This window comes from Tyto alba, unplaced genomic scaffold (assembly GCF_018691265.1).
Source record: "Tyto alba isolate M040663 unplaced genomic scaffold, T.alba_DEE_v4.0 Super-Scaffold_38, whole genome shotgun sequence".
Lineage (NCBI taxonomy): Eukaryota > Metazoa > Chordata > Aves > Strigiformes > Tytonidae > Tyto > Tyto alba.
In genome coordinates, this window is record NW_024881313.1 from 18,609,322 (window position 1) to 18,630,225 (window position 20,904).

Sequence of the window (20,904 nt, forward strand, 5' to 3'; positions counted from 1 at the left end):
AGCAGGACCTGTGGTTTGCAAATCAAGCTGAGGACTTTATTATGGCTCAGAGGAAGAAGAAGAAGGAATTTGGTATTTGTGAATGTCAGTGCCTAATGACCATTATAATAGGGAGCCCAGCCCTACCTACATTGGCCTTCTGGGGTTCCCCTTCTGTTAGAACAAGCAGAACCTGCTCTTGTGTGCATCACTGAGACAGTAGTTTGCCAGTATTCTGGTAAGGAGGCAAAACATGGCCATCCCCTGTGTTGCTTGGGTGGTATATCCCTGCTGGTGTATTTATTAAGGCTTCTCTCTCTACACCCTTTTGTTTTACAAATAGATTTTTGAACAGAAGCCTTTGTTTTCTTTAACAGTTGAAAGACATGGATGCATCCAAAAATGAAGGAAAGCGTTCCCAATAAATATTCAGTGCTGTGTTTCCCTAAGTACAATTGAGACAAATGGAAATAATGTGTGAAGAGCTGGCAAATCTTGGACAATTTGAATGAGAGTACTCCATGCTGGTGGTGTCTGCAGGAAGCTCCAGCAAGGACCTGAAATCTCCCCAAAGCATCTTTAAGGCATATGGCAGCATCCTACTCAGAGAGCAGACTAAAATGCAGGGACAATTCTGGACCACAGGGAGCTAGACTGAAGGTAGGAGGAACAAAGTCTGACAGGTCATTGTTATTCTGCAAGTTTGAAGAGCTTTGAACTACTGGAGAGTCTCCCCAGAATGACTTTGTTCCATTGCCTCTATGAAGCATTGTTCAACTTTTTTGAAATACTTTTTTTCTGGTTAGATGTAGCCCAGTGAAGTCACCCTAACTAAGGGCATGTACTTTATTGCTAGCTGCATGCTGCTGTGGAATTTCCCCCCAGAACCTGTCTGTTGTATATGGAGGTCAGTGCTGTTGTAACAATATTGGCCCTGCTTGATTAAACCTTATTTTCCTTTGTGTCTGCTGGAGTCTGGCACATTTTAGAGACAAGAGTAAGCAATATGGTGTTACCTTTTAAATAAATGCTTTGGGAATTCATTAGCTTGCTTTTTTTGACTCATACCTCCAAAAACCTGAACTACTGCCAATAAATAGAGTAGCTTACATAAACGCTGAAGAGTAGAGGTCATACAACTATTTGTTCTTGTACTAATTGGTTAAAAAAGTATGCATGACTGTGCATGGTGAAAAAGTACTTGTGCTATCTGTACCAAGAGGGTATGTCCAGCCAAATGTATCTGTGACCAAAGACAATATAACTCCTCTGAAAATCAACACATCCTCATCTCTATCATTAACTTCTTTCTTACTCTTCACATATTATATCTTTTACATTCATTTAAATAGACTATTTTAAATTATGAGGCAGATATTTTGTTGTGATTTCAGAATACTTTAATATATAGATTTTAATGGTTATCAATTAAAGATATTCATTTCTTCATATGCCTAATGTTACCTATACTTTTGTACATTTAGCACATCTAGAACCAGTCTCATGTTCTGCAATATCTTAAACAACTAATGAAAACACAACTAGCCCACACCCAAGAAAACCTCCAGCTATTTCAGCCTGGTGCCAAGGTCTCTTTCTTTCTACACTTCATTCACATAACAATCAAATCCAGTATAATACAGTATTTTTGGCCACACACAGTTTTCTTTTTTACTTATTTTGTTTTTTTTTTTTCAAATAACAACAGTTGTTTGATGCAGAGGCAAATTTCTTTGAGGAATTCCTCCTTTTGTTATTATATGTGGCTTGCAGGGCAGTGCATCTAATTATGGCTTTTAATTCTCAGTCTGAATTAAAATAATCTACTTAAACTTCCATATATGACATGTAAGAGAACAAGACATCTCTCTCATTTTTCTGGTGCTTCCCCACTTTAATCCATGGATAGACAATTCAGGCTGGTTGCAGAACTATGCTTTGAAAACACTAAGCAAGCTTCCCTTGGCTGAGATGTTTTTGCACTGGACACAGAAAGAGGTTCTGTGCTGGGGGATGCTGAGGATAGAAGCAATCGTTCCTTGGGGTCATATCCCACTTACAGATGGAATAATTGCTCCCATAGTAAAGAACAGAGGAAGAAAAGTGACCGAAGAAAGGATCCTATGCAAGAGCTAGATCTCTCATCTGTCTTGGACCACCTCCACCAGTTCACCTCTCTTCTGACTTCCAAGCCTCTGCAAACACATGTGCTGCACAGAGGATAGTCTGTGTGGCCCCACTGCACTAGTTATCTGTATTCTGCTGCTAATACCTTTTGTGCAACTAAACTGAATCCCAGAAGCATTACCTGGCCTAGTGAATTTCTACCACAGTAAAAAAAGTCTCTGAGTTCACCAGTAGTAAAATATGGAGATTATCAACAAGATTTCTCATCAAGGAAGTACAATTAGGGCTCTAACAGTGATGATAGCTCCAGGTGCCAGGCCATGAAGACAAAGGAGGATGAGAGGACTGGGAGGACTTAGAGGTGATGGCCCAAAATGACAAGGTATTACATCAGGCTCTTTCTCATTTTCTATACCCTTCCAGACATCTCAATTTTTTTTTATGTCCTTGCAGAGGTGCAGCTTCAGCAGAAGAGAACACGTTTCTCAAGCTTAGGAGGAACTGAATTCGTATCTTCCAGTCATGAATTCTCTAGTCTGCTTGCTCTAGCTTCTGTCACTGAATATTGAATAAACAAAGTCCTCTTTAAGTCTTTCAACTAATGCTATAGGTACCTCCTGAGTAATTTCTGGATTCTGCCTTCTGAGAGGGTGGAAATATTCCTGCTTAATCCTGATTTGAGTGCCTATCCTCTTGATAAGGGTCAGACCTCATGCACCACCCTGATGGCTAGTTCAAGTCAGTTTGTCTGAGGTACCTCATTGTCTCCGTATGCTGTATAGGGAGCCTAGGTATTTAGTTTCAGGTTTTGGATAACAGTCTGGGGCCAGGCACTTAAGATGTGGGTGTTGCAGCACTCATCACCTTTATTATATCAAGCATATACTTCCATTTTTAGGCATCTAAAAAGAAATGGGAGCAATGCATGTTCAGAAATACTGAAATACCAAGTATTTAACAGAGAAGCCAAAACATGGCTTTGTGTAGTAAGGGAGCACCCAATTACAGTGCGGCTGCTATGCTTCTGTTGCTTTTCAGCTTTATCTGATTAAAACTAGATTTTTCTCTCTTCTAGCTATTAAACTTCATGTAGTCAGGGGTGCCAAATTCAAATATCTGGATCTGTCTGAAAGTCACGAGAGAAACAATACAATTATATTCAATAACATTAAAAGAAAATAAAATAAGCTTCAAACCTTTTGGGAACCTTGCACACCCTCTGTGGTTTTTTTACATTACTGCCTCCCAAGCTCTCCCAGAAGGAGATTTTTGTCATTGGGAGAAACATTCAATACAGGCTGAAATAACAGTCAAGAATGAGTTGAGTTCCACTTCTCACAGTGGTGTAAGCATCCAAAGAGCTTGGAGCCTGGAAGGATGTTGCAATTCAGACAGATGGTACAGACTCATCATTTAGAAATACATTTTCAAAACAGATGTTTTACTAGCCAACTCCTAAGTCTTATATTAAAATGCACCCATCAGAGTTCAAAGAACACTGGGCAAGATCCCATTAGATCTCCCTCTGATGACTCAGAAATACCATGATCTGACAAATGAAGATACAATAGAGCCCTAACAGAACACAACACAACATAACCATGTAAGGTTGTTTCTCTTTTGCACGAATCAGACTATTATTTGCTTGATCAGCAAGCCTGAATCCAAAAGTCAGCTTTACTAGAGGGTTCACATTTACAGCCAGGCTTTGAAGTCAATCCAAAAAAGTCTGTGATTCCTCTTTGCCTTTGCACAATGTCTGTCTCTGTCTCTGTTGGTTTGTTGGGAAATTTGGGCTGCTTTATTTACTCAAACATGTCTGATCATTGCATGTCATTTAGCTGTTATTTGCTATGGGAGTTTGGGTTTTAGGGTGACAGATTACAACTGTCAAGAGACAAAGGGGTCAGCTGTTGTCAGTTAAACTAAGTGGAAGAGGAAGGAGTCACTCAATACATGACTGATCCTTTGTGGCAACAAAATATACAGGCCGATCCATATAATTTCAACAAGAAACATGAGTTATTTTATCCTATCATTGATCAATCACTTTCAATCAAATTCTTCTCAGGTTTGCATTAGCATATCTATGAGAAGAAAACACATAATGACAGTGTGTTCTCAGCTTTAATGAGCACAAACAATTTCTTCTGCAGATCATCATATCTTCAGTTAGATTATAACACAGTTGAGGAATGTCCTACTATTATGCTGCTTCCTTTGGCATGGGAAAATTTTGTACATTAATTCCATGTGCAAAAGAGTTTGAGATGTTGCTGTAGAGACAGCAACTTTTCCTCTAAGTTTCTTTGCAAAACTATGACTGTGGAGCTCAGTCTGGCCCTTTAACAGTCTTTCCTGGTTCCGAATCATCATTCCTGATTATTTTGACCATATTTTAATCCTCAGTTTGAATCTGCATATTTCAGCCTAGCTAACAGAAGTTGTTTTTTAGGTATACTGGAATAACCTTAGGAACTAGAAGTTTATAGGTTTATTAAGAGCAGATTATGCCCTTTTTAGGAAATTAATTATGTTCTGCAGTCTTTTAGGGTAATGGCTGTGTAACTGTTAAATGGTGCTGTGAAAAAGGAAACTGTTTTGAGGTGAGTGGGAGGAAAGTAACCAGATCTCATCACACTATTTGCTCTCTCTTTTCTCTATGTCTAAGTTTGCATGTGAAGCAGGGGTCACATTATCCTGGCAGCTTCTTAGACATAAATGGGAGGACGCAACAGTTCCCTGGGGACTAACTTTTTTTTACTTAGAAAAAAATCCTGTTGCTTTAAGTGGAGTTTTTTGAGCCGTACAAGGCTTGCAAGTTACTATTTGAAGGAAACAGAAATGTTTCCTAAGGATACAGATAAAAGGTAAAATCACAGCTCATAAAAAGCCTTGTTTGATAGTAAAGGTAGTAAGGACAGTGTAGTAAGCAAAAGATGTACTTGTAGGAGTGTTTGTCATGAGGTCTCTGCACCCAGGGAGTCTACAGGATGGCCCATCCTTACTCCTGCCCACAGCCTGGTGTAAGGTTCCACCTCTGCCTTGAGCTCCCTGAGTGAAGTACAGGCATAGCAAAAAGGATTTATTAAGGAGAAAGGAGGAGCTAAGGGGACTGCAGCAGTGGCATTGATTTTTTGTGTGCATGTACACACCCGTATCCCAGGGCAGAGCTTTGACCCTTCTCCACCATCCAGATCAAAAGGAGGGCAGACAAGGTGTTTCAAATCAGTTGGATAAAGTATCCTCTGAAGACACCTCTCTGCCTTGTCACTGGCTACAGAGTTAGGCAACCAGCTTTGGCATCTTTCAGATGATTAAAATTAGGTGAGATGAGTGCCACTGCTCCTGCATTAAACATGCCACTGAATTTCATGCAGTTATCCTTGTTCTGAACCCAAGGCAGGCTAACTAAACTTACAGGAAAAGACTGTCTTTTATTAAGAGTCACTAAGAAAAGGAGATTTCATGTCTCCTGTAGCTAGTTTGTTCCAACTGTTACACATCCTCTGTCACAACCAAAAGCTCAGTGAAACACTCTCTGTTTCTCATTAAATTTGTTTAATCTCTTACAGTTATTTCTTGTTACATACTAAACTGGACTTAGAAAAACTTTAATGAGGCTAATTCCCACTGAAATAGCTGTAAATAGCCTAGAAAATTGGCATCTGAGGATATGTGGAAGGGGTTTCATTCTTGTGTTTGTTTTTTTCACAAGAACTTGGTTTTGGCCCTTACAGAGTTAATCAGATTTCACCAGCAGAATGATGAACAGAAAGACTTGATTGGATCTGGAATATATCAGGTCCAGTTCCCAATAAGTCTGCCAGCTAAGGGAGCTAAGCTTTATCTTTTGCTTAGTGAAGAAGATAGGAAAGGTTCACTGTGATACTGCTTGCACACTGCAGTGGTCAAAATTATCACAGTTTGTTACAGCCAACGATAATATCTCTGCCTCTCTGCCTGCCTCGGTGTTAGGAACAGCGAACTAGGGTAGCTAAGTTCTTAACAGAACTTAACAGGCACTGTCCAGTGTGTGAATGTCAAACAGTCTCTTACTGCAATTAGAAAAACTGGAATAAAAATCCCATTGTATTTTCCAATATATATGTTTTTCCTATGAGTGCAGAGATGGTTACATACTGGCATTTTCTGTGCAAAATTTTGTAGGGCCTTTCTAAAAGGTTACACCAGAAGATGTCCATCCCAATTACCCAGATTTGGAAGGATGGAGAGACATCTAAGCTGTCAAGCTGTTGGTCTTAAATTTGAACCAGAGCCTGCCCTTTCTTTCCACTAGCAGATGACTCACTGAGCAAACCTAAATGAAGTAGACGCAGTCTAGCCTTTCAAACACATTTGCTAAACATGCCTCCTCTTAAAAGCATTGTATTTGTGTTAAGGGAACTGAAGAAAGGATATGAAAGCTTCTTGGGATTGATTGTTAATAGAAAGAAAATGTAGTGACAAATCAGGAATTAATTCACCTAGTATCTGAAAGGATGTCCTTTGTTACTGAGCTAGACAGAAATCACTCTCTCTCAAGCAAGGCCAGATAGTTCCATGCTCTCTTCAATCATAATAGTGCTAATAGCTGTTGCAGAAGAAACACAGAACGTGACCTTAAATCCTGACAGATCACCAGAAAAACCTTTCAAGTCATCCTTTTGCTAACCACTGCCATAGTCTTGTACACTAAGAGAGACTCGTGACTCCCAAATTATGCACCCATTGTGGATTTGGAGCCATGATGGTTAGCTTCTGAGCTGGCATTCAACTACCTGGAAATACTGTCCCATCTGCTCTTGTGTTTCTCCAGGAAAACAAGTTAAGTGAGGAAAAACTTTTATCTATTTCCGCATTTGAGGAAAGGGAGACATTAACTTAAAAGGTGTGAGGAGCTTAATTTAAAGCTCCTGTTGCAAGCTGAAGAGCCTTAGTTCTTATCTTGCTAGGGTAGGAGGTACTGTGGCAATAAATCATTCTTCTCCTACAGCTAAGGGGAACACAGGAAGGTTCTTGCATTCCAGGCAGAAATACTGGAGAATTCTGTATTTTTTGAAGAAGGAAGGTGATAATCAGTTTGATCTGCAGGTATTTCTTAGTAACAGCAAACCAAATTACAAATTTCTCAGTGTACTGCCCAGTGTCCAAGATTTGACAACCACATAGTACTACAGACACATGGCCAGCTGTGAGGTAACAGCTCTGCCTTATTCTGTGTAAATACAATTCTGAGAGCAGATGAAGTTGGAAATGCAAGAATTTGCAACAAGAAGTTCACTTTTTTCCACGGTCTGAACACAGATTATCACTGCATGTGTTGTATGTAATAAGAGCTTGATATTACTCTTCCCTAAATTAACAGAGAGTGAATAACAATGAATTTTTAAGATGGAAACAGTGTACACCATATACTGTCTGGCTCCAAGAAAAACCCTTCATTGGGAAAGACGTGATGAATGCAGAGCACATCATGGAGAGTTAAGAGATTATTGAATTGGGCTAGCCCAGGAAAGCAGAAACAGAATCAGTAAAGGTGTTTAAAATTAATCTTGTAATTTTCAGGTAAGATCCATGACATTAATTTGAGAGGGAGTGACGGTGAGAAAAGGAAAAGTAAGCAGTATGCATGCAACCTGAACAGGAACCAGTGTGATGTTACCTTCAAAGAAAGTGATAACGAATAGGATTAGCATTTGGACCATTTAATTTCAACATTTGTATTCTTAGGTATCTGGTCAAATAAAAGATACAGGGGTCTTTGTGTACAGAAAGAGATTTTTGCGTGCATTACCTCCAGGAATGTTTGGGCCCATAGCCGGGACCTGATTTTTAGTGCTGCACTCTTTCCTCTTTCCAGTTGTCCCACAGTGCAGGAAATTAGGATACACTTCACATTCGTACAGTTCTGTGTACAAAATAAAGGGAAGTCATACCTATGCTTTAAAAACGTATATAATAATTTTAAAATGCTATAAATTAGCAAAACAAATCAACTTTCCCTTAAAAAGCCAAGTAGTCTGAAATCAGTAATTTCATCTAATATACATGGGTTATCCCATGAGTCATTATGAGAACTATAAACCAAGGGGGAGATTCTTTTTGCATCACCAATGAATACAACCACCTACCTGTAGTAATGAAAATAAAAGTAATAATTTTCAACAGTATCTACTCCGAAGAACTCTTAAAATGTCCAGGTACTTATCAGTCCTTTGAAGCATGTGCTTTGCCTTCATCTATCAGTCATTTTGTGATTTCAACACTTTTTTTTTTTCCTGTTCTCTATTCCTGAAATCTTTATTTATGTTCCTAAATCTTTCCCCTATTCTGATTCTCCTGGTTTTCTTACTGATGTTTACATTACAGCAGCCAGAACATTTGATGAGATTCATTAGTTGCTCTACTTGAAACTTGTTGTCCATGAAACATTCTTGACGAGCAGTGATTCTGGCTCATACACAGGGTTGAAGACAAAAGTCAAGCAATGCAACTTAAAACTATATACTCTAAAGTCTGACAGAACAATGTCATGAAAAAGGTTAAAAGCTGACTAGAAGCCACTGAAGGGGATGAACAGAGTCTCATGGGGTAACCACAGAAATTATGTGGTGGTTTGAGGTGTAGAAAAGAAGAAAGATCTCATAGAAAAATGTTTTTAAAAAGTGTGTGTAAAAAAATGTATACGTTTATATATACAAATGGGTTTTACCTGAAAAGTTTTGGTTTGATTCAGCAGGAAGGCTGGAGTTTTGATTCGTATTTTTATAACAAAGCAGAGAATCCTTCCCTTACAGATGCTTTATTGACACTCATGACACAAGGTCTTGTGACCTCAAAACCAAAGCTAGGTTTTCACAAGCATATTCCTTCAGGAGCGCGAGACTGGTTGCATGACCAAAGCCCATACTTCAGAAAATGAGATGATGATGTATGTAACAGATTTGTAAACACCCTTAAGGAATCCTGTACCTCTATAGGCAGCTTTCCCCTCAAATCTCTATCTTACCACAAGTTAAGTAGAAGCTGTATGCTTAAACACTGTTTTCTAAATCTGCCTGAAAATGAAACTGTAAACCCTAGAAATTACAACTATAAACCTTTTTTTTTTTTTGAAACTAATATTTCAAAGTATCTGTTTATTTGGCTTTTCATATTTAAACATCCTCCAACCAGATTTATTTATCTTGCAGGAAGGAGGAGAGCTGTTTTCATTAATCACAGTGGCCAAAACCACGTATTAAAATAATTCATTAGTATGCAAAAAAGTCTACTTTTGGCTGACATTTTAGGACCTGAACACATATTTCTATTTTTCTTAGTAATGCATTCAGCCTGTAGTGATTTTCAGAACAATGTAACATTAGAGCTAATGGAAGAGAAACTAAATGTTTAATAAACATTTAAATAAATAGAACAAGAGGTTCTCAGAACCTTTTTCCTCTCTGTGAAAATGCTTTGATGAAAATAAAAATAACTTAAAATTTCTGACAAAGAAAACACAAATTTTAACAAAGAATTACCTTTGGACAATCAGTCACCTTCCACAGCAACATTCCCTTTCCATGTATACTCCTGGATCTTTAGTATGCAATGCTGAAGGCACACAGAATTTGGAGACCTTTCTAATTGAACAAATGATAAACCGCTTTTCTATGACCATCCTGGAAAAGTCCTGCTATATATCCAGTGGTAAGCACCGTACCAACTCCTACCCTGATTTGTGCTTATCAGAAGCATATTGTACTAGAAGACAGCTCATCACAGTGCCAAAAGTACTCCGCTAAGTACTATCTGTCTACATTAAGCAGCTGAAAAATCTCTGCTTCATATTTTAAGATGCAGACACAGTACATACTTAAGAACATTAATCACTTTCAGTGGCTATAGTAATTTCTGTGTTGGCAGCATATGAGCCTAATCACTGAGAAAGGTAACTGATACGGTATTACTGAAGAATGGATTAAGCATTCTGTGGTATTGATTGGTATGTCTTTGAAAGCCCAGGCATTTTTCCTTCAGCCCCAGTGGAATCAGATTCTTCCCAGGGTATGACGTTGAAAGAATTACACAGGAATCAACAGTGATTATTGTTTAAAATGGGTTCATCTGTGATTTTGTTCTTAGAAACATTATGGTATTCATTACTTTCAGATTCTATCTTCTTCCTGTTACAAAAATTGCCAAACTAACTCTCAGAGCAGCATAATTATTCAATTACTCCAGAATACTTAGGTCTGTGAGGTTCTTCCTACCCAATTATAGTGATGTCAAGGAATTCAAACATGAGCTTGCAGTAAACAGCTTAATAAGAGACTGGACAGCATGGAACTCTGCCCAAGATCCATAAAAAGAAATAGAAAGCACTGACTGCATGAATCGTACAACTGACCTCAAGGTCACCATGTCTGAACACATCTTCTAGGCAAGGGAATCTGATACTTACAATGTTGAAGTATGCTAAAGATGGGACACTGAATGCAGGAATGGAAAAAAGCCCAACCTTCCGAAAATATAGCCAAGTCCAAATATGCTGATACCAGACTGACTAAGCAGAACTACTTTCCTGGGAGACAGATCTTTGCTCTTGCTCCAGCATTGTCTGGAATGTTAAAAATACAGTGACTTGTCCCATTTGTCTTGCTTGTGGTACTGTAAAGGGACAGAGTCTTACCCTTCCATGTGTATATAAGTACTTATTGTGGGGAACAAATATACTCCAAAGTATTTGTATGTCAGAGCTATTACTTTTCACAAAAATGTTAATTTGGGTGTGAGCTACCTTTTATGAAAGAGCCATCGTACTTTGAGTCAAGTTAAGAAGCAGAGACCTACCTTTCAGGAGCCAGAATCTGAAATTTAATTTGTGGAAGAGAGGCCCATTCTCTAAATCTGTGCTGTAAGTCCTCGTGGTAAGTGTGCCATTGCATGACCACAGAGGTCTGCAAACAGCCAGAAGACAGACAGGAATTTGGCATGCATGATCTTTTATGTAAAAATCTGTCAAACAAAATTGCTAACCTGTGGCATAGTGACATGTAATAAGCAATATTTTAAACTGAGAAGTTAAAAATCACTTAGAAAAATATTTCAGTTTGCAAATAAGCTGCAGTCACCAACAGCCATCTTGATACACTGGATGCATAATCCCAGTTTATAGTTTTTAGATAGCTCACCAATATTTTTGCAGAGTTTTTCCTGTGAGGTTCTGCTACTGTGACATCCCTTCTCCTGATGTAATGAGAAATTGTGGAATTATACAAAAAAGCAGCAAGTTCAGGAGTGTCTTGTGGAATAGCAAACTGCAAAGAGAAAAAATGTGAATGGTAATGACATACTCATACAATGACTGTAACAGATTTGTTCTCTTCTAAGAGATCCTGAATTTTGGATTAACAGTTTTTTCAATTTAACAGCACGGCCATGAGAATATACTGTCTTCAGCAAGGAACATGATGCGTAATAGCACAGCAAGATATTGCCCAGTTATAGGAATTACAGTAGATAACAGTTTTTTACCACTTTTTACTGGTGTCAATTTTGTTGCTGTACTTAATCTTGTTATACTATTGGGGCCAGATTCTGATCTCTATAGCAGGATAATTTCAAAGTTGCTGCACGGAAATCTGGTCATTTGTCCATACCAGAATCTGCAAATTGAAATATAATGATTTCACCAGCTTTAGAGAGTAAAAGAAAAACAAAAGGCAATCTGAATTCTGGGAACACAACTTTTGATCATTATTTGTTGCAGATTTCTTTTGGTAACAACTCAGCTCTGTATAATGCAATAGTTTGTTTATTTTTAATCTCATATGAAAATGCATTCTCTTCAACTTTATCCAGATTTTTATTCTCTGACTAAAACCTGTTTTTATTGCTGGCAGTTTGTCTTTAATTTCTACAAAGATCATTGATGGCTTTTTTCAAGAATACCTGGGATCCCAATTGCTACAGAAGGAAAGAATTCTAATTAATGACAGTATAATCATGTAAAATCAAAATAAAATATATGTGGAAGTTTGCGATAAGGTCTCAACAGGAACTCACCTAAACATACACAAGATTATTCTTTAAGGGCACCAGATTATAAAGAGCTACATCAAACCCATCTTATCAGTCCATTTAACCTCTGAACACAAAATATCTTGAATTCCTAAAGAAAATGTTTATAATTGTAAGAAATGTTGTAGCACTAAAGGGAAGAGAATAGCAATAAACATACAAAACCTTCCACACTGATGCTGTGTAGTACTAGATTTGGAAAAGTTGTACTATTCATCTGCTTAAATTATGAGGCTAAAGAAGGAACTGTTACAACTTTGAGATCTTCAGTCAAAAGCATCCTACAAAGTGAAACACACTATAATTTATTAACTGATGAAAACCCCTCAAGCAAAAATAAGATTTTTTTTTTTAATGTTGCCTAATTAGGTTAACATTGGCTTTTTTGCAATAAGGGAACAGTTAAATAGCTAGTAAATCTCTCCTTCTCAATGTGATAACATGTGGGAATTCTCTTTCCAGGATTCTTTTACCAGCACTTGCAGGCTTCTTTAATGATGACAAATTAAAAAAACCACAATATGACATGCCTTTGAAAAAGTCCTCAATATACGATCATAACTGATATATATTAGATCCACTTGAATATTAGGTGATTTTTATATTTACTTATTTTTTTTATAGGTCTAGAGTGTTCGCATCTTCAGTAGTGAATTATTACAGCAAAGGTTTGAAAACATCTCTCTCTGATTAAGAGAAAACATACATGTCTCCTGCAACAATTTAATGGCAGAATTTCTCCAGTGGCCTAGATGTTCAGGATAAAGATGGTATTTTATTATTCTTGAGCCAGTAGCATGGAATTGTACAACTCTGTCTCTACAGCTATTTTATAAGCCACATATTTGGCACACCATACCATATTTTAAATGGATTCTTGCTCCCTCTCTTAAACTACAATGGACTGTTTTGGTTTCCCCACCAGGGAAAGATGTACTGCTTTCTTCTCTTGAGCCCTGTCACCTTCAGCAGATTTCCAGATCTCCATTTCTTCATTTCTTATTTCAAAACCCAGTTTAGTTTTCCTATTTTTCTAGCCAGGCAACACCCTTTGCTGCAATGAGTAACTCTATCGAAAATGTTCTGGAAGAGGACTTTGTGTAAAAGTTGTTATAAAAGAGGTGTCAGTGACCATTCAAGAGCAAAGCATTAAATGGTATTACTTTGTCTGCAGACCAGGACTTAGGCACAGTAATAGCAGCCTGGCAGCATAAGGAGACACTGCTTCTTGAAGAGTTTAGCTCCTGCCAGCCATGTTAGTAGATGTACCTTAACCATGTGGTATATTTTAGCTGCTATTTCACTGCTTCTCTGACAGATGCCTCACTCACGGTACTACAGTGCTCAGCTACTGAGCATGCACCACGTGTGTCACCCTGTATTGTCTATCATAGTTGGAAACCACTGCCTATACTTCTGGTATTTACAGACACAGGCTCCATAAAACTACTTTCTGCCATCAGTCTGGGAGAAAAGCCATCCAACTTGTCAGGAATACTGGCTCAGGCCAAAAGTCCATTAGCTGAGCCCTCTTCACATCAACACTGCCTTTAAGCAGATGTGGAAGGAAGAGTAAGAACAGGGCATTCATACAAAATGCTCTCTCCTAGTAACTTTCAGCTTCCAAATGTTTTCAGCCCAGGGACTTCCTGATATGCATGAAGTTTTGCTTCATTTATTAATCTTCACTGGACTTCTATTTTGTTACCTCTTAAAACCACGTAAACTTTTAACCCTCACTACTTTCTTTGGTAACAAGTTCCAGATATCTAATACCTATCACCATGAACCACCTCTTCCTTTTGAATCTGGCTCTACAGGCTTCATTTGATGCTCCAATTCCTGTGCAGTGAACATACTGCATTCCTGTGCAGGAAGAGCCAGAGAGCAGTCAGTCCTCACCCATGCTCTTCCCACCACTTCCGATCTTGCGGTTCATATCTGTGCATAGTCACCTCTTTCTAGATTGAAGCATCTTGGTGTACTGAGTTCTTCTGCAAGGGAATCTATTCCATATCTTTGATCAGTCCTTTTACTCTTCTTCGTACCTTTTTCAAGATTCATAATTTTATTATTCTTTCATGTCTCTCACTGCCTTCAGATAAAGATAAGCTACAGAAAAGGAGAAGTCCCTAAATAAGAGTCTTCCCATGTGTACATAGGTTTGATTTATCTCTGTGGAAGAAACAACAAAGCACAAAGGAAACCTGTCTGCAAGACAAGAAATTCAGCAGTGGGGAAGAACATACTGCTTTGACTGAAACTGAACAATCTAAGACATTTCAAAGGGGAAATGCCCAAGCACCCTAAGAGAGCTAGGTTCTGAAATCCAAGAGGAGACAGGCATATAATGTCCTTATCCTTATTTGGAAATTTGAGCCAGGCATCCTGTTGTTTATACAAAACCTGAAGGAAGCCGTCTCTGTATCCTCTTCGCATCTGAAGCAATAGATAAGCATTACATATTTGAAACTTGATTTGTATATTCATGCTGCTCGGTGCTTTGAAAAACTGAAGTTAGGAAAGGATGTTTAAATTCTTGTAATAATGATTGTGTACCTAAAGCCATATTCTGCTAAGACAGATGGACCATTATTTCATTATTACAGGAAGATTTCTCACAAGCCTCACAAGAATTTAGTCTTGTTTATGTAACAGATGCAATCATTATCAAGTAGGAGAAGAAAGAGCAAACTGAAAAAACTAAAAAAAAACCAAAAAAAACAAACAACAAACATTGCCTGAAAACCTCGTTAAGAACTGTGGCACTATTCTACTCAGTAGCTCTGCCCTCCTGACAGTAATGCTCCCATCTCAGCTTCTTAATTGAAACTTAGAACACAGCGGGTAGGGCACAGGGATGCTGAACTTCTTTTCACTACTTGCAACCTGATCTGACCAGTGGCTTTGAGACGGTAGGCTTGCAAATAAAAATGCAGCAGCTCAGCTTCTTGTTCATCACCACTTCTGAAAAATAGGTGGAAATAGGGTGGAAAAGATTAATAGAAAAAATTGCCTGTTTCCAGACTTGCTGTATTTTGGCTATAAAATGGAACCATCTTCTATCTTCAGTTCCCTATCACTTATTTCCTTTTCCTTCCTCCAGAGAAACTAAATAAAAGGGCGGAATCCTAATTTCTCTCTGGCTTCCTGGGTGAAACACAAAAAACTAGACATAAAGTATTTGGTATACATCAGTTTTTCTATATTCTTCTAAGTATATATTGTAGTTATGACTTTCTAAGATGAAGTCTTGTCTTTAGCTCCTGTGGTTGTGAGCAATCTCCTTCACTAGAAAGGTATCTCCACTTTCATCCACTGTATTGAACTCAGACCCCTGCTGGTATGCAAAAGATGTACAGCACTTTTAGCATTTGGAATGCAGCTCTCCCCACAAGATGTTTAACAGGCTACTGGTTAAACTCCAGAAATGTTGTTTACTCCAGAAGTGTCTGGAATCAGTTATGCTTAATAAATTGGATACCTTGCTTTTGATGGGATAATATGTAGAGCTACATCTTCTGACTTTGAGCCAAACCAAGCTCTTCTGGGGGGATCTGCCATCACAAACATACATCTTAAACCAGGCTTTTATACACTGGCATATCAACACTTTATTGAGGAGGTTGCTACTAGGCTTCCTCTTGTTAGTGTTTCCTCCAAACTCAGATCTCCAGCTCTGTTATAAAAGAACTATGTCCATGGAAGGGGAAGCAATTTGATCGGCAAACAATACCTAGAAGTAATGTGAAAAAATTGTCAGGGGAATTTTTTCGTTTTTGCTGGTATGATTAAAATAATTACAGAATCATTTCCAAGTAGAAAAACCAAAAACCTCTCACGTTGCTGACAAAGTTGTAACTTTTATGAGTTAACACTGATTTAGCCATAAAATAATTGTAGACTATTTGAATCCTTTATCAAGTGGCAATACATGAAAACTTCAAATTCTGGAGTATATTCCATGCAGCATTCCAGCTGATAGCTTCAGTTCATAGGATGTACAAAGTATGTTCTTTGAAAAATTAAAATCATTAACACTTTAAAACAAGTAAAAAATATATGGGCTTCTAAAATGACTCCCGTTTTACAGATTACAGTCTCACACTATGCTGAACTTAACCATAATACATACTATGTAGTATCAAAAATATGTATCTTATCATGTATTTGGTGTAAGGAAATAGCCCCTAGCAACAGAACATGCTGAGGATTGACTGGCTAAGAAGCAGTTCTGTAGAAAAAGACCTGGTTTAAGCTGCGTGTGAGCCAGCAGTGTGCCCTTTCAGCAGCAAGGGCCAACAGCATCCTGGGCTGTATGAACAGGAGCAAAGGCAGTACACTGAGGAACTGCTTACTTCCCTCTGCTCAGCACTCATTAGACCACAGGAAGATACAACATCCATTTTTGGAGCCTCAGCAGGAGACAGAGATCAGTATACCTGGAATGAGTTCAGTGGAGGGCTCCTAGGGATGCTCAGAGCTGGAGCACTTGTCCTGCAGGGAGAGGCTGAGGGACCAGTGCTTGTTCAGCCCAGAGATGAGAAAGCTTTGGGGGGACCAAAGCAGTTAGAGGGAGAAGGTTATCACAAAAATGGAGACAGACTTTTCACAGAGGTGCCTGGTGGGATGATGACAAGCAATAGGCATAAACTGAAACAAGAAAGATTCAGACTGGATGTAGGGAAAACCTTTTCCCTGTAAGAACAATCAAGAAGCAGCAGAATTTTCCCAGAGAGGTTCTGCAGTCTGTGTTCTTGGATGTTTTAAAGACCAGATGAAGTAAAGTTCTGAAAAACCTATTCTGATCTCACAGCTGATCCTGCTTGAGCAGGATGTGGGATCAGAGTACTCCCGAGGTCTCTTCCAACCTGAATTAGCCTATGATCCTAAAAAGATAAATCACCATACAAATTAGCTGTAAATTAGTTGTATTGGAATAGAAAACTAAAATTGTGTTACATCCTTTAAAAATACTTAATGCTACAATACCTGGTGGCTGTTCGCTGTCTATTAAATATACAGCTCTGAGAAGTTTGTATTTTTCAATTTAATGATACTGCATTACTGTGCTATAAAGGATTTTCCCAGTGCTAACAGGTTCAGATGTAAGACCTTTTGATAAACAAACTAGTGCTAGGTTGTATCAGACTCAACTGAGGAGCTATGTGCACCCCTTGACATAACAAAGGTTTATGTCACCTTTGGGAGTTCATCTGCTAAGCACTGCTATACAGATAACTTTCTGAATTAATGTATTCGTTAGGACACAAGAATTTTCAGGCTCCCACGAGAACTGAAAAATTCTGTGTCATCTGTTCAAAGACATGTTAAAAATGACCCTCAAGGAAAACCCTGCAAACGTCCATTAAAAAAAATATCTTGTATCTAATGGTGTGATCCTGAATCAAAATACAAGTTTCTTCTGATAAGAAGAGTACAGACATCAAATGCATACCATGCAACACAACTGTCACACTAGAAACATTATAGACTATCTATATCTTGCTTCTTACCCAGGAAAATGATCTCAGAATCATTGTGAAACATTCCCCCAAATCTTCATTCAATTGTGAAGTGTAGGCATAAAAAATGAAGCAGAATGCAGACAGGGATGGAAATAAAAGGGGCTGACTTACCTTTATTTGCAATGTATTAATAGGAGAGCTCGTCTGACAGTGCAGTGGTCCGTGTGTCTGAATATGAAGAATATAAAGAAGAAATTCTTCTCGACTGGACACAGGCCAACCGACATGGAGAAGAGTATTGTTGATGGCACTTGGTCCTATATTGTGCAGCTGTCAAACAAATATCATCAGTACTTTCCAAGTCAGTAAACAACAAAACCCACATCAACCACCACTTGGACATTTTAAAATTCTTAATGTCCACAGCCTTAAAGTACTTTGGGAAAGATGTATAAATTATTAATATAATTTTATTGATGGAGAGTATGTGGCATGTAGGCAAAAAGGACCTCACCATGTTAGTCACAAAGCCAGTGGCAAACCTGGGAGGACCACCTTTTTTTGTCTGAGTCTGTATGCAAGAAATCCATCACTTTTGTCATTTTTTCCTATGTATGAAAGAGCTAAGATTACCTACAACAGTATAAAAAATCCAAACGAAAACACACTAGCAAAATACACTATACAAATATATACAGTGAACCTTAACAGAACATACTTCAAAATAGTAGCTGAAACTTCAGGACACAAAAGAACCACATTTCAGTGTGCAGGAACAGAAGGTATAGCAGAGTTTAAACTAGTTTTTGTGGTTAAGAACTCTATTTTCGATACTTCTCAATTTAAATTTCCTCAAAAGAAAAAAAGGAGCTCGTTTTCTTAAAGTAACACACCAGGACATTATTCTTTTTTGGGAAAATGAGTAAAGATAGAAATAACAGAAATTTTAAAATCTGGGCTATTGAAATAGTTTCCTTACAACAGTTTACAATTCAAAAATATCTGATGACCACTGGAAGTTTGGGTATCTGTTAACACTGGGCATGAGAGCTAAAGAAGTAGAACACCATGGGGATTTAGTCAAAGTTTCTAGAGATGTGAGAACCTCCTTTTTTTTAATGTGTAGAATTTTTGTCACTGATGAGCTTTATTTAGAACCAAATAAAACTCACTTTCAATCTTACATCTTCTTCTTGGGCAGGTGTTTGGCCTTTTTTATGCTTTGCCTTTATCAATAAACCATGAATGTGGTTTCTTTAATCGCTGTAACTAATCACTGTAACTATTTTAATACATTTGAAGTCACATATATAGTTCCACAAACAGCCCAAATGCTTGAGATAGAAGATTTGTTAGAGATTTTTCAGTTCAGAGAAATGTGTTGAGGAATTCACAAATAAAATTTTGTATTTTACAGTCTGATTCATTACAGTTTAGTATTAGTCATGCAAATTCTAATCTTACACTGCTGATTAAGCTCAGTTGCTTATATTTTCTTGAGTGCTAGTTTGTGAATTATAACCATATGTGAAGCGTTCTGTTTTATTCCCTAGAATAAAGGTCATTCATCAGATTCCAAAGATGGCCTGTATTCCATGTAGTTCACCCAATGCACATTTTTCTAACCTGAACATTTCTCTTTTAATTGAATCATCCATAGAGAAAACCCAATAACAATACAAGGTAGAAATATGTATACTTCAAACATTAAGAGTTATTTTCAACAGAATATTTTCTGAGTAATGAGGTAACAAGTTACATGTATGTCTACAGGTTTTTTTTTCAGTTAGCTAAATGTTAAAGGAAATATACTTTTTCCTGTGCACAACACTCACAGATTTTAATGCGAAACCAGTCAAATCACTGAAAATATTTGGCACTGGCTGTAATGAGCTTTTAAGCACCGATTTTAATTCTTGTCAAACACCCAAAATGTTTATAGGTCCCTTAAATGTCAAAGAGAGATTCCTAGAATAAACTAGTATCTCCTCCACTAACATGCATTGATAGTGGAGTTGTGAATTCCCACATTAAACTCTGGTCATGGGCTCAAGTCAGAATATTTACTTTTGTGCCTTTATCTAGGTGCAGATAGAGACAATAAACCAAGTTCATCAGGATCTCAATGGGAGAAGCATGAGGCGCTGTGGCAACATATACAATTTTTACCTCATAGATGTGTTCTACTAAAGGACCAAGTTCTTCTTCTTTTGTAGGTTCATCTTTGGGTTCCCAGTTGTGAAGTGGCAAAATAATTGTTGGGGGGTGAGACACTCTGTAACATATAAGACAGGTTAAAACAGTAACTGTTACCAGTGATCGGCTACATTACCTTTAGAAAAAAATTAAGACCACTATAGAAACCTGAGCCCTTGAGGGCATTTATTTGGGCACATTCATTAGAATTAGATGAGGTGAACGATACAATGCTTCCATAAAGTACTACCCTGTCCTTAAAGACTACTGAGGGTGTGCATTTAGTTTCATTCTTCCTCTGATGGATGGTCCTTTCCAGACAAGGGAGTGACTCTCTCTTGGTGAGCGGAATGCAATCTGTCAGGCATTTACATCATTCTCACTGATGAGGTATCTGAATACATTATCCACAAAACTAGAGTAATGATATGTAAATAAACGTATTTTCTCATTTCTATTTAAAGCCTGTAGATATTTAATGTTATGCATCTTCCTTCTGTGCAATACATTTTTAAACATTTACGTAACTGCTGTGACTGTAAATTCCTTATAAACTCTGTTATTATTCCTTTAAAAAAACTTGCAGAGTAGTCTATCTCATTTTACAGGTGGGAAACTGAGTTATTGTGATTTCCATAAAGTCACAAAGGAAACTGGTGTATCAAGAAATTGAATTCAGGACTAGAGCCTGAAATAGTGCTCTGGGCTTCCCATTTGCTTTGCAAAGGAAGCGGCAGCTAAGGCATTCCCTGAACCACTGTTGCACTTGCAACATGTAAATCAACACAAATGAAGAAAATGGTGACTTAATATTTGACATCTTTCTTTCTGTCTGCTATTTTATTCTTCCTCCCTTTCTCTGTCTGACCTCAGGAAAGGACCAAGTAGTCTTCTGTTAATGTTTCTATTTGAATCATAAGCATTTTATTTCCCACAAAAACTGGAAGTTCCTTGGAGGGGTCCCATTCAGATGCCAACTTTAACGTTATTCAGTTGTTGAGGAGTTGGGAAATACGATACCAAGAATTTCTTTTAGCATGATAGATGAGTTCTGCCAAAGCTGGAA

At 37.8% G+C, this 20,904-nt stretch overlaps 1 protein-coding gene across 3 annotated transcripts in view; it reads right to left on the reverse strand.

Annotated features, from left to right (window-relative positions):
• Positions 1–20,904, reverse strand: part of ITGA8 (integrin subunit alpha 8) — a 118,149-nt gene that overhangs the window by 21,702 nt on the left and 75,543 nt on the right. For all 3 annotated transcript variants that reach the window (XR_006166226.1, XM_042802087.1, XM_032991667.2), the window contains exons 24-27: positions 19,812–19,917; positions 17,814–17,972; positions 11,286–11,411; positions 7,904–8,017 (exon numbers count right to left, since the gene is read on the reverse strand). Coding sequence is in view for 2 of the 3 variants with exons in the window: in XM_042802087.1 (XP_042658021.1) it covers positions 7,904–8,017; positions 11,286–11,411; positions 17,814–17,972; positions 19,812–19,917 (505 nt within the window). In the remaining variant the exon portion in view is untranslated. The remainder of the gene's footprint in view (positions 1–7,903; positions 8,018–11,285; positions 11,412–17,813; positions 17,973–19,811; positions 19,918–20,904) is intronic.